This window comes from Portunus trituberculatus, chromosome 18 (assembly GCF_017591435.1).
Source record: "Portunus trituberculatus isolate SZX2019 chromosome 18, ASM1759143v1, whole genome shotgun sequence".
NCBI lineage: Eukaryota > Metazoa > Arthropoda > Malacostraca > Decapoda > Portunidae > Portunus > Portunus trituberculatus.
This window is the reverse complement of record NC_059272.1, coordinates 19,296,662-19,310,985: the sequence shown is the minus strand read 5'-3', so window position 1 is coordinate 19,310,985 and position 14,324 is coordinate 19,296,662. Positions and strand designations below refer to the sequence as shown.

The 14,324-nt window shown below is 39.9% G+C and overlaps 1 protein-coding gene across 2 annotated transcripts in view; it reads right to left on the bottom strand.

The window, feature by feature from the left end:
* Positions 1-14,324, bottom strand: part of LOC123505789 (hemicentin-1-like) — a 157,563-nt gene that overhangs the window by 53,449 nt on the left and 89,790 nt on the right. For both annotated transcript variants that reach the window (XM_045257481.1, XM_045257483.1), the window contains exon 3: positions 7,134-7,266. In XM_045257481.1, the coding sequence (XP_045113416.1) occupies positions 7,134-7,266 (133 nt within the window). The remainder of the gene's footprint in view (positions 1-7,133; positions 7,267-14,324) is intronic.

The window sequence follows — 14,324 nt, the reverse complement described above, 5'->3', positions numbered from 1 at the left end:
GCCTCTAGTTTCTCTTATCTCGTTCGTTGTTCTTCGTTTTCGTTGTTGTTATGTGTTTTCATTTTCTTTTCTTTTTTTTTTATAAGTTTTGGGTCATGTTGTCGTCTCCTGTGTTCTTGTTATCTAGTCTGTGTGTGTCTCTAGTTTCTATTATCGTGTTTCGTTGTTCTTCGTTTTTCGTTGTTTTTGTGTGCTTTCATTTTCTTTACCTTTTTTTTTTTTGTTGAGTCTCGTTGTCGTCTCTTCTGTTCTTGTTCTCTAGTCTGTGTGTCTCTCTAGTTTTTCTCATCTCGTTCATTGTTGTTTTTCTCCTTCCTTCGTGTGTTATCTTGTGTTCTTCAAGCGCTGGGTGTTGTCGTTCCTATTTCCTTTGTTCTTGTGTTCTCTCCGGTGTCCTTGAGGTTCCAAATCTTATCTCTTCACCATATTCACTTCTTTCCCTTCCATTATTTTTTTTCTCGTTTACTCTCCCTCCAGCATGTTTTTCTCCTGGTGTTTTTGCAAAGTCCGTGTTAACCTTTCCTTGCTAGACAATTTTTTTTTTTTTTATGTAAATCAATGAACTTCATCATCTAGGCGCTTTTTTCACTGCACTCTCTCTTATGCAATGTTAGAGCCTAAAAATGTAAAATCAACCTGCTATTCTTCTTCTACGTTCGTGAAAGCAGATTTCTTCTATCTTTATCATTAATACAATTTTCTAAGCAGATCATTTCAGGTAACACGACAAGGGAAACAATTAACTTCATCAGTACTAATATATAATCTTTCCCTTTTCCTTAATATACTTTGCTTTCTCATACCATGTCTATAAACCATCAGGTAAAAATAAACAACTAGATAAATTCCACCACCATCTATATCCTCCCTTTCAAAGCGTTTCTGGTCCATAATAACCACCGCATCACCGTCACAACCCATTCTTCTCAGTTTCAAACCTCTTCCTCAAACTTCCCAACTCCCTTACAATATTCACGCCCTCTACCTTTCTTCACTCCCACACTTTCTCCCGCATCACACCTTGCTCCTCGTCGTGATGCTGCGGCCCTCACTGCTCCACCTGACACCCGGGCTCGCTAGCAAAGGGCAAAGTTAAGGGCAACGCCACAGCCGACACCTGACGCCCTTTAAGAACTCTTTAGGAACGCTGGGAGATGTGGTGTGGATTTCGCTGCGCCGTGATAGGATGGATGAGGAAGCCGTGTGGTTAGTAGCATTTTGAAACACGTCTCGCCGCAATGAGACTATAGAAGAAAATACGAAAGAATATGATAAAAAGAAAAAAATAATAATGATAATAATAATAATAATAATAATAATAATAATAATAATAATAAAAAAAAAAAAAAAAAAAAATAATAATAATAATAATAAGAAGAAGAAGAAGAAGAAGAAGAAGAAGAAGAAGAAGAAGAAGAGTAAGAGTAAAAAGAAGAAGAAAATAAAGAAAAAGAAGAAATGAACGAAGAATACTTTCAAAAGGCTCTAGTTAAAGTTACACGGGTTTCTATCAGTGTGTCTCTTTATAATCAAGGTGACGGATGAACAAGATTATTAAAAACAGAAGCCCTATTAAAACCCAGTTAATCATCTTTGTGATATCTAAAAGTCTCTCTCTCTCTCTCTCTCTCTCTCTCTCTCTGTGTGTGTGTGTGTGTGTGTGTGTGTGTGTGTGTGTGTGTGTGTGTGTGTGTGTGTATTCGATGGAGAATGGTAAAGTGTAGTACAATAAAAAAAAATGATAATAACAAACAATAACAACAATAATAGTAATGAAGATGATGACAGTAGTAGTAGTAGTAGTAGTAGTAGTAGTAGTAGTAGTAGTAGTAGTAGTAGTAGTAGTAGTAGTAGTAGTAGTAGTAGTAGTAGTAGTAGTAGTAGTAGTAGTAGTAGTAGTAGTAGTAGTAGTAGTAGTAGTAGTAGTGATAATAATAATAATAATAATAATAATAATAAAAATAATAATAATAATAATAATAATAATAATAATGATAATAATAATAACAAGATTCCTAGAGATAACAGCGAAATATGAACTTAATCGTGTTACCTGCAGGAGTAATTGGTACCTGGCCACACCTGTCAACCAATTACCTGGAGGCACAGGAGGAGGAGGAGGAGGAGGAGGAGGAGGAGGAGGAGGAGGAGGAGGAGGAGGAGGAGGAGGAGGAGGAGGAGGAGGAAGAAGAAGAAGAAGAAGAAGAAGAAGAAGAAGAAGAAGGCAAAAAAAAAAATAAGAAAAATGCATGGGAATCTGAAGAAAAATAAGTATTGTAAAGAAAAAAATAAGAAAATACGAAAGGAAGAAAAACCGTGAAAAAAACCAGGAATGTAAAGAAAACGTGGACGAAAACTACATGAAGACAAAATAAAGAAAACGAGACAAAAACAACAAAGAATAAGGAAGGACTCAAATAAAACATGGAGATACAGAAAACTAAAACACGAAAAAACAAACAAAGCAAATGAAGGAGAAAGAAAGAAGAAAATAAGGAAGAGGAAGAGAAGAGAGAAATAAAAGCATGGAGAGTTGGCGTGTTACCTGGCCGGGAGGAGGAGGAAGAGGAGGAGGGGGTGGTGTACAGCAAACACAGGTAAATGGTCGGGAAAGGAGGCCAGGTAAAAAGAGAGAAAGGGAAGGTCTTGGCTCTCTCTCTCTCTCTCTCTCTACGTAATTGTGTTTCATCTCATATCGTGTCGCTCATCCTTTCCTCCTCCTCCTCCTCCTCCTCCTCCTCCTCTTCTTTGTCCGTGTCCTCCTTTTCTTCTTCTTCTTCTTCTTCTTCTTATGCTTCCTCCTCCTCCTCCTCCTCCTCCTCCTGTGTATCTCTTTATTTAGATTAGTTTGCCTGATAATAAACTAACAAGGAACAAGAAATATACTGCTGTCAGATCTTCCTTTGTGATTCTTTATGTTCCTTCTTCTCTTACTCCTGCTCATCTTCATCCTCCTCTTCTTCATTGTCTTCTTCCTCCTGTCAGATCTTTTATTTATCGACTTATTTATTTTTTTTTTCTTACTACACTTTGCTTGCTTTCCTTATCATTTCATTTTTTTTCCTTTTCTTCTCTTCTTCTCTTCTTCATCCTTTATATCACTGTACTATTCTCTCGTTTCGTCCTCTAATCCTTCTTCTCCCTTTCATTCCTACCACCTCCTCTTCCTCCTCTCCTTCCTTCACCCTGTCCCATTTACATCTTACCTTTCTTCTCCTTCCCTTCTCTTCTCCTATTTACTCTACTCCCTTCCTCTCCTTCTATTGAATTAGTAGTCCCCTCCTCTTCTCCTCCTCCATCTTCTCCCTTTCATTAAATCCTCTTCTCCCTGTCACTCTCCTCCTCTTCGTTCCTACGCTGCAGTCACACCTGGACAAGCCTTTACTAGATGAAATTAAAATACTGTTTTGAAATATAGCTCACCTAATGGCCAGCTGTCATCTCCTCTAAAACTCCTAATTAAATCTGGGTCAGGTGAGGACTTTTCGTGTGTGTGTGTGTGTGTGTGTGTGTGTGTGTGTGTGTGTGTGTGTGTGTGTTTCTGATGATATATTTTTTATTTTTTTTTTATGTTTTGTGTCATAATATCGTTATATTTCTTTTTCTTTTCCATTTCTCTTTTTTTTTTCTTCCTGTTTCTATTCTTGATTTTATTTTATTTTATAATGTAGACTTTCTGAAGGTTTTTTGTTGGTTTTATTTCTGTTATCAGTTTGCTTGTATTATTTCTACTACTACTACTACTACTACTACTACTACTACTACTACTACTACTACTACCACTGTTGCTGCTGCTTATGAATACGTCCTCTCTTCGTCACAATTAAGGCTTACGTGTAAAGAAACAGTAAATCAATCTTTGTATTTCTTTTTCATCACCTTCACGCTCCCATTCCTCTCTCAGGCATCGTCCAAGAGAGAACTTCCCCCCTCCTCGTCCCTCCTTCCTCCACTTCCCTCCACACTCAACGGCCGCAGGCTATCACCGCGCACTACATTATTCAATCCACGACCGTCCCACATCAAAATCTTCACTAGGACTTGATACAATATTCTGATTGGACAATAATTCAGAAAATCCTCCCTCCTCTTTCTTCTCCTTCTCCTACTCCTCCTCCTCCTTCTCCTCCTTTTTTTTCTTATCCTATATTTTAGTTGTTTCACCTCATTTCCTCTTCTCCGCGTTTTCGTCTTTTCATCTTCTCTCTTTCTCTCTTTTTTGCTTTTCTCTAATCTGGTCTTGATTTATTCTTTTCTTTTTCTTCGTCACTTCTTCGAATCTTCTTTCTTTCGTCTTTCTCCTTCCTGTGACTATTTTTTTGCTTCCTTCATCTTTATCTATCTTTTTTTTTTATCTTCCAATATTCTTTTTTGCTTTTTTGAGTTTTTTTTATTATTTTTTTCCGTTTCCATGCCATGTAATGTTTTTTTTTCAGTTATTGGTCATTGTCTAACTTTCTTCGTCTTTCCTTATCTTCTGTCCTATTCCTCTCTCTATCACTTTCTTTTTATCTTTTTCCTTCTTGCCGTTCTAATTTCATCTATACTTCCATTCGTTTCATTCTCTCCTCCTTTTCTCCTCTACTTTTTCTGGCTTTTCTATCTGTCTCACCTTTTCCTCCTTTCCTTTTTTTCCTTTTCAAATGCTTTCATTTTTTTCCCTCTTCTGATATTAATACCGTTTCTCCTCTTCACTCTTTTCTTCAGTTTCTTCCTCTTTTTTTTCAATCTACGAGTAAACTTCTTATTTCTACTCCTCCTCATTTTATTTTTCTTTTTATTATAATCATCATATTTTCTCCCTTGTTTCAAATTTTCCTTTTCTCCTCTTCACTCTTTTCTTCAGTTCCTTTCTCTTTTTCAATCTACATTTATTTATTTTCATCCTCCTTTCCTTTTCTTTCCTTCATAATCATCATATTTTCCTTCCTTCCTTCTCACATTAATACCTTTTCTCCTCTTCACTCCTTTCTTCAGTTCCTTCCTCTCTTTTCCATCTACACTTCTCATTTCTACTCCTCCTTTTCATCTTTTCGTTTTAATAATATCTTCATCTTTTCTTATTCCAATTTTCCTCCTGTAGAAGCACGCACAGGAGACAACGCAGGGTAGGATGGTCGGTGGGTCGATGAGTGGGGTGTGAGCGAGCGAGGCAGGCAAGACAGGCAACGCAGGCAGGACACCGCAATAATTTGTGCGTTCAAACCTCTTCATATCACTTTGTTGTCAACGTGGCCATCCTTCTTCCCGCGGCCCCTGTGTCTTCCTCCCGCCCTGTAGCCAAGCGCGCCTCACGGAGAATCGACACGGAAGCGAGACTCGGATGATGGATGGAAGGAAGGGAAGCGATAATGTTTCAAGAGTGTAAAGGGGAAACGAACGAACGAACGAGGGGGAGATGGATGTGCGGCGGAATGTGACGATGTATGTATTTCCTGATGGAGGTGGTGGTAATGGTGGTAATGGTGGTGGTGGTGGTGGTGGTGGTGGTGGTGGTGGTGGTGGTGGTGGTGGTGGTGGTGGTGGTGGTCGTGGTGGTGGTGGTATCGGTGATTTGCTGCTCCTCTGAAGGGCATTGCAAGGGCTCGATATGAGATTCCCTCGAGTAAATAGAGATATAACTGATTACTGAGGGAATACAAGTCCTCTCTCCTGTGCGTCCTAAAGGGGATTCGATGCTTTTTAAGGATTTGAAAGCAGACGAAACAGACGGGGGCGGAATGCTCCTCCAGGCACGATTGAGCATTAACAATATTGTATTCCTTTGCGTGAGTGAATACATGAATAACTAAGTAATAAATCAATACCTAAACGAGGGAATGAAAACTCTTATCTGCATCATCAAGGAGATCCGACTCTTTAATCTCTTCACTGTCATATGCAGTAATTGTCAGCAGTAAATAATCTCTTATAAGCACATGCAAGAAAGAGGCATTAGAATAACAGATCTTGCTTTCAATATCCATCAAGTACGAGATCTAGAGGATATGTAGGAGTGATTTCTGATTAATGAACGATGTGTCATATTACAATGTTTACTCTACAACGAAGGCTCTTGCGAACGTTTTGCCAAGATTTGATACTCTAATTTTTTCCTCCCAAAGAGACAAACAAATATCCTCCTGACGATACCTAAAGAATCCAACACTCTTTGAACACTTCCAAAACACGTGAACAAAAGATATCTCAAGTGGAGGATCTGATTATTTACCAGACCACTAAGGAAGGATAGTAAGAAGATCAGATGCGCTTTAACGGCTTTCAAACGCATCCTATAATACATTAACTAAAAAAAAAAAAAAAAAAAAAACTAAAACTGAAAATTGAGGCACATCAGAGCATCACCAACAACAAGGAAAACGGGAAATGGAAGCAACAACACCAGCATGATGAGCAGCACCACGCAGCAACATCACCTAGGCACAACTTCCTGGTAAATGCCTGAAGGAAAAAGCCGCGGCCGTGAGATTACTAGCGGAGTGGTGACTGTGATGGAGTGGGCGCACGGGTTCCAGTCCACACACGCCCCGCCGCCTCGCTCCATCACCATGACGATAAAATTGAGCGCCCCACACGTGCCAGGAGGAATACATACATCACTAGCGTCTGTCCCAGCATGCGAGTGTACCATTAATACAAATCAAAGTACTGGCGGCGTTGTTACATATTATATCGCCCGACCTTTAGTGTGTCATGGGGCCTCCTCCTCCTCCTCCTCCTCTTCCCAGGTTGTGTTATACATGCAAGTGTGAGTGTAAGGGAGGCAAGAACAACGAGAACAACTATGTAATGCCTTCCAGCTTAGTACTGAAAATCAATTATGTGGTATGTGGTGATGGTGGTTGTGGTGGTGGTGGTAGTAGTAGTAGTAGTAGTAGTAGTAGTAGTAGTAGTATGTATGTATGTATGTATGTATGTATGTATGTATGTATGTATGTATGTATGTATATATGTATGTATATATGTATTATGTATGTATGTCTGCATGTATGTATGTATGTATGTACGTACGCATATATGTATGTATTGGTTAATTGGCTGAATTAAAAATGTACAATTAAAATGAATAAACGAAATAAATCAAGATACAAAATAATCTCTCTCTCTCTCTCTCTCTCTCTCATAGGACTCACGTGTAGAAGGGCAGCCTGGCACCGTCCTTGTACCACAGCACCAGGATAGGGTAGTCCTCCTGCTGCTTCTGGATCACCACACAGGGCAGCTTGGCAGGCACCCCAGCCACGCCCGCCATCACGGACACCGGCACTGTGGAAGAGGGAAGAAAGGCGGTGAGTCGACCCTTTCTTTACAATCCGGCACATTTTCTCTTATTTCTATCCACAACTAGACTCTTTCTCTTGTCCCACACCCACCTCCAAATATTGCCCTGGCTAGTCGTTGGCAAATATATTCTTTAGTTTTCTTTTTTTTCTGGTAAGAGTTTATAATTGTTACATACGTTGCTTTTGGTGTTGTGAATGGTTGCATTTTGTAGAGAGAGAGAGAGAGAGAGAGAGAGAGAGAGAGAGAGAGAGAGAGAGAGAGAGAGAGAGTGAGAGTGAGAGTGAGTGAGTGAGTGTGTGTGTGTGTGTGTGTGTGTGTGTGTGTGTGTGTGTGTGTGTGTGTGTGTGCGCGCGCGTGTGTAGAAGAGGAAGCTGAGAGAAAGACTATGTTGTGGGAAGTGAAATTAAAAGTAAAAAGAATCCAAAATATAGAGGAAAAAGTTTAACTATGGCAAAGATAGAGAAAGAGAGAAAATGTTAACAGGAAAGGAAAAAGTGCTGGGAGCGACTAGGAGGATGTGAACTGAAGGGAAAGGAGACTGACGTGAGGGAAAATGATAAAAATAGGGGAGAGAAGACAGTAGACTGAGGGAAAGGAACGCAGTGAGGTGAGAAAAAGGAGAGTGATGGAAAGGAAAAAGGCTGAAAGTTGATGGAAAAAACGATTGTATAAAGAAAGTGAAAGGAAAGTTGAAAAGAGCGAAAGGAAAGGGAAAGGATAGTTATGACATATGGAAAAGAAGGCTAGCATTCAGTTGGAAAAAAAAAATAAGAATGGAAATAACAATAGAGAACACAGTTGTAATATAATTTTTACTCCTTTTAGCAATTCATCCTTCAAAGAAAAGAATATATAAAGACCTAGCACAATATTGGAAACTGCAAATATTTCCACAAACGCGCTAATTGAAGTCTCTCTAGCCTCTTCACCCACAGAAGCAGAGGCGGCGGCAGGGACAGATACTCCTTGACTGGGTGGTAATGGAGTCAGATCGGCAGAAGGCACGAGTGAATAAATTAGTGTTGGTTAGAATATGACATTGTGGAAAGGGAATGTTAGGATGGATGTAGAGGCGAAAAAAAGAGTTATTGGTGGTTAAGAGGTGATGGTGCAATGAGAAATACAATGTGGAGCAAAAGAGGAAGGTGTGGAATCGATCATAGAGCTTAAGAAGAGGAGAGTCTGCGTTAGGAAGGGTCTATGGAGGTCAGAAGATTAATGGCCTCAGTCTTCACTATTTCAATCCCCCAATTAAATAAGTACCTGAAGCTGAATAAAATCACTAAATAGTAAGTAAAATGAATATGGAAACACGTCATAGTACTCAAGAGGTTAAGAAGAGGAATGCTGGAAAAGGTATCAGAGCTTGTATTCTTAAAAATGTTTTGCTCTCAGCAGTATAATCAGTTGAGTTTGCAAGAGTGCTCTTTCTACTTATGCAGAATACAGGTTTTTAAGACACTTCGTCAATTACATATTTTCTTCGACTGCGGAAAAAAAGGAAAGAAAAGAAGACACTATAAAATCAAAAACACCTAGAAAAAAAAAACAAATACACAAATAGATAAAGAAAAAAAGAAAATAAATAAAAAAGAAAAAATAACACGATAACATTCAGCTTCAGATTAAAAGGGAGACACAAAAGACTAACATACGTGAGGGAGTAAACTTTCACAGGTCTGGGGATTGGCTGGTCACTCGGGAAGGACACAGAGAGACAGAACAAGGACGAGAGCGAGAGCGAGAGAGAGAGAGAGAGAGAGAGAGAGAGAGAGAGAGAGAGAGAGAGAGAGAGCGTGGGAGAGGAGAGAGGTGAGGTGCGTTGGGTCTCAGGCGGCTTATCGACTATTGATCTCCAGGCAAACAGGCAATTAGAGCATTATGTACGTGGCTGATGAAGACGAAGCAGCAACAATGGCCTTGTCTAGCTGTGACCTTTGCCCTATGATGACAGTAGCACCGGTAATAGACGCCTTGATACTAGTACAAAGAGAGAGAGAGAGAGAGAGAGAGAGAGAGAGAGAGAGAGAGAGAGAGAGAGAGAGAGAGAGAGAGAGAGAGAGAGAGAAGTAGAGAAGGCAAAGGAAGGGAGATAGAGAGGATATGGACGAGGATGGAGAAAAGAAAGTGGGATATAAAGGACAGAGAGGAAGAGAAATGAGATAGAGGAGGGAAAGTGAAAAGGGGAAGTAGATACAAAACAAATGAATGGTAGTTGGATAGATAAACAGATAAATAGACTAAAAATGTGAAAGGATAGAGTGGAAGAGTGAGAAGAAAGGAGAAAAGGAAGGGAAAGGAGGATGAAACAAGTGGAGGGAGTGAACTGTGGAGGGCGAGTGAGCGAAGTAAAGCGGGAAGTAAGGAAAAAAAAAAGAGAAAGAAAACAGATTGAATGGATAGAAGTGGCAACAACAGTATATAGAAAAAAATTAACATAAATATTGCTGCAGGAAAAAAAAAAAAAAAAAAAAAAAAAAACTGACAAAAAGAAAAAAATGACATAAAAAGAGATTGAAATATGTGAGAGGAGAAAGGTGACAGTAAGTACGTTATGCATATAATGTCAACACAAGGGAGACACTTTATTATTCCCATAAATTTCAAAAAGGAACAAAAAACCTACGGATCTATCCCTGCACACACAAACACACACACACACACACACACAGGCCACAAGCTGGACATAGATAAGTAATGAAGCTTCTTGATGTTTTATTCACGACTTGGCCCTTCCCTCGTGTCTCACTATCCCCCCTCCCTCTCTCTCTCTCTCTCTCTCTCTCTCTCTATAAGCCTACAGACTATGGCTAGTCACGCTGATTCCTCCATGAACCAGCGTGAGACCATTACGAATTCTCTGTGTGCCATGATTGAACACACGACACACACACACACACACACACACACACACATTCTCTCTCTCTCTCTCTCTCTCTCTCTCTCTCTCTCTCTCTCTCTCTCTCTCTCTCAGCGTCTCGACAGTAGATCACAGAGATGAGTAAAGGTTGTCGTGGTGAGTTAATGCAGGGAATGTTAGTGTTGTGTGATGTGATGTGACGTGATGTGACGTTATATTGATGTATTCTCTGTCTGTGTCCATCTGTCTGTCTGTGTCTTTCATGTCATTTTTTTTCCCTTTATTTTCATCACAGCGGTTTTATTATGGTTCAGGTAGTTAAGTTGCACATCAAAATTTCTCAGCGATGATGATAATAAAAAAAAAATAACAATAATTGGAATAATACATAAATAAATCTATTCATACATACATACATACGTGTCACTGATTTTCCAAGTATATAACAATCACACAATCTTACCAAAATAGATAAAAAGGAAACACACACACACAAAAGCATACATGAACACCAAGTATACCAAACCAAATCTTTATCCACACACACACACACACACACACACACACACACACACACACACACACACACACACACATACCCGCACACTTGTAACTAAACGCATCGAAGGAAGGGCAAAACTTGAGTAAAACTATCTGGGCCATTACCTCGGTCATTCCCTTTACGATTATTAGCGAATATTCGGATGAGATTTGTCGTGAGTCGCAGCAAGGAGAGGAAGGGAGAGGGAAGAACTAATTTGGAAGCTGATTATAGTTTTCACGATGGAAGGGAAGAAGAGAAAGAAGGAAGGAAGTGTTCTTTTGTATCAATATGCACAGATTTTTATTGGTGCTTGGAGAGTGAGAGCGAGAGCGAGAGCGAGAGAGAGAGAGAGAGAGAGAGAGAGAGAGAGAGAGAGAGAGAGAGAGAGAGAGAGAGAGAGAGAGAGAGAGAGAGAGAGAGACGAAAGGAAAAATATAGATAAATACAATCTTGAGGTACAAAATTCAAGGTAATTTCGCGATGTCATCCAAACACGAACTCTTTAACCAGGCAATTAACAGCAAAATCATTAGTTCGTTTCCCGTAATGACGCCAAGTTAACGAGCTGACGCTGATAACCTGACACACACCTGCCACCCACACCTGACGCATTAGACACAAGTGCACTAATGAAGCTTGTACAACACCTGCCTTCCTCACACACACACACACACACACACACACACACACACACACACACACACACACACACACACACACACACACACATGTCCTATTTTTGGTTGTTTTAGCTTGTTATACCTGCAGTCTTCACACCTGTCCTTTTATCCCACACCTGTTCGACTTTGTCACGTGAATGTAATACTATTTATCTTTTCTTTCTTAACTGTACAGAAAATTACAATGAGAATAACGTATTTTCTTTATGCAACAGGGAAAACAAGCTAAGGGCAACAAAATATTAGAAAATTAGCCAAAAGTCAAGAACAAATGTCTTAGAAATGAATAAAACCTCAAGAAACATCAGAGAAAATTTCTAAGCTATATTATTCTCCTTCCAATACTTTCTTGAACCCTCTTCACGTCTTCCCTAGCATGCGCGTCACTTCAAAAGACACGCGCGTACAAGTTTAGTCCGTGTAAATCTTTGTCTAGTGTTGGATCTTACACGTTTATATCCCATCATACCACACATTCTCCCTTCCTTCCTTCCTTTTTTCTTTCTTGCCTTCCTTTTCTTGCTTGCTTTCCTTCAATCCAACTTCTGTTTCAAAGATAAAAGATGAAAAATGAATTATCTTCCTCTGCTAACAAAGAAACTTCCTATACAAATATCAATACTACTACTACTACTATACTACTACTACTACTACTACTACTACTACTACTACTACTACTACTACTACTACTACTACTACTGCTACTACTACTACTACTACTACTACTACTACTACTACTACTACTACTACTGCTGCTGCTAGTACTACTACTACCTACTACTACTACTATACCTACTACTACTACCTTTTATTTATAAGCATGTATTTTTCGCTACAAATAAATTCTTTCCAATCGTCTTTTTCAGCCTTGCTTTCGTCTTTAAGTGCAAGAATGGTAAGGAAGATCTAATCGGCAGTGTCTGGCCAAGGTTCCTGTGTTCTATCAATCAATCTTCCTTAAACACACACACACACACACACACACACACACACACACACACACACACACACACACACACAAATGAGAAAAGAATGCAGAAAAGAGAAGGACAGAGACAAAAAATCCCATATCCGCATTTTGGTCAGTGATCTTGAAACGCCGTAGAAACATTTTAGGTGTGTGTGTGTGTGTGTGTGTGTGTGTGTAATTCTTTTTTTTTCACTGTTTGATCTGCTGCAGTCTCTGACGACAGCCAGACGTTACCCTACGGAACGAGCTCAGAGCTCATTATTTCCGATCTTGGGATAGGTCTGAGACCAGGCACACACCACACACCGGGACAACAAGGTCACACCTCCTCGATTTACATCCCGTACCTACTCACTGCTAGGTGAAAGGAGACACACCCAAATATCTCCACCCGGCCGGGGAATCGAACCCCGGTCCTCTGGCTTGTGAAGCCAGCGCTCTAACCACTGAGCTACCGGGCAGTGTCGTGTGTGTGTGTGTGTGTGTGTGTGTGTGTGTGTGTGTGTGTGTGTGTGTGTGTGTGTGTGTGTGTGTGTGTGTGTGTGAGAGAGGGAGGGAGGAAAAGGAGGTTTGGACAGGAAATCCCAGAGCTGGCTTATACAAGGAAATTTGTGAGGGAGGGAAGAGAGAAAGAGAGGAAAAGAGAGAGCAAGAGCAAGAGCGAGAGCGAGAGCGAGAGAGAGAGAGAGAGAGAGAGAGAGAGAGAGAGAGAGAGAGAGAGAGAGAGAGGTTAAAGGCGACAGCATGGGGCAGGGATAAAGGGTAAACTAGGGAAGGCCAGGATAGGTAGGTAGTGGTGGTGATGTGGTGGTGGTGGTAGTGGTGGTGGTGGTGGTATACAGGTAAACACAGGTACAGTCAATATATACCTGGTGATTTTCTACTAGTGATGTGTTAGAACTTTAAAAACTGGTTCGTGTTTATTTTCTTTATTTTCTGGTTCTTAAATCTTCGTTCGGGGCTTTAAAGGTAAGTGTGTATGAGGTGCAGTCAATGTATACTTCTCCCCCCCCCTCTCTCTCTCTCTCTCTCTCTCTCTCTCTCTTTCCCTGTGATGTGTTGAAACTGTATATATTTTACTGTTATTTTATTTATTCTTCATCTTGTAATTGTTTGGCAAATTCATATAAGAATACTAATATAATAAAAATAAATGAATAACTAAATTTAAGGGTATATATATATATATATATATATATATATATATATATATATATATATATATATATATATATATATATATATATATATATAACTATTCATTCATCTACTTAAGTGTGTGTGTGGAGGGGGGCAGGCAAATTAGTTCTCTCTCTCTCTCTCTCTCTCTCTCTCTCTCTCTCTCTCTCTCTCTCTCTCTCTCTCTCTCTCTCTCTCGTCCCATCTCTTTTTCTCTGTCTCTGTCTCTACACACACCTCACACCTCACACATCAGGCCAAGTCACAGCCCCAGTTTACCAGCTCGGCTTTCAGACCAGTTCACCTGTGTATCAATTTTTCATGACGCTCAGGTGTGGCGGCGCTGCAACTTTTCAGCCTTTCGCTCCTGCCACACTTTAGCTGATCCCTATGATTTATTTCACGCCCTTAAAGCAAAGACCTTGCCTCACTCGCGTAATCCCTGCAAGCCGTGACAAAGCTGCAATCTTTCGCGCATTCCAAATTAATAATGACGCGACGTGGCACTGGGAGAAATGAAAATTATTTGATGCAATATTCACGGAGCAGAATGAAATGTTATAATATATTCACGCTAAGGTAGTATCTTTCTTCGTAATGCCATAATGTGTGTGTGTGTGTATTTACCTAATTGTATTTACCTGTGTGTGTCTGTGTGTCTGTGCTGTGTGTCCCGTCTCCATATCTATTAATGTCCAGCTTTTTCTTAAAATCATGAATATTCCTTGCGTTGACCACTTCCACGTCTAAACTATTCCATGCTTCCACCCTTCTATGAGGGAAGCTATATTTTTTCACATCTCTCCT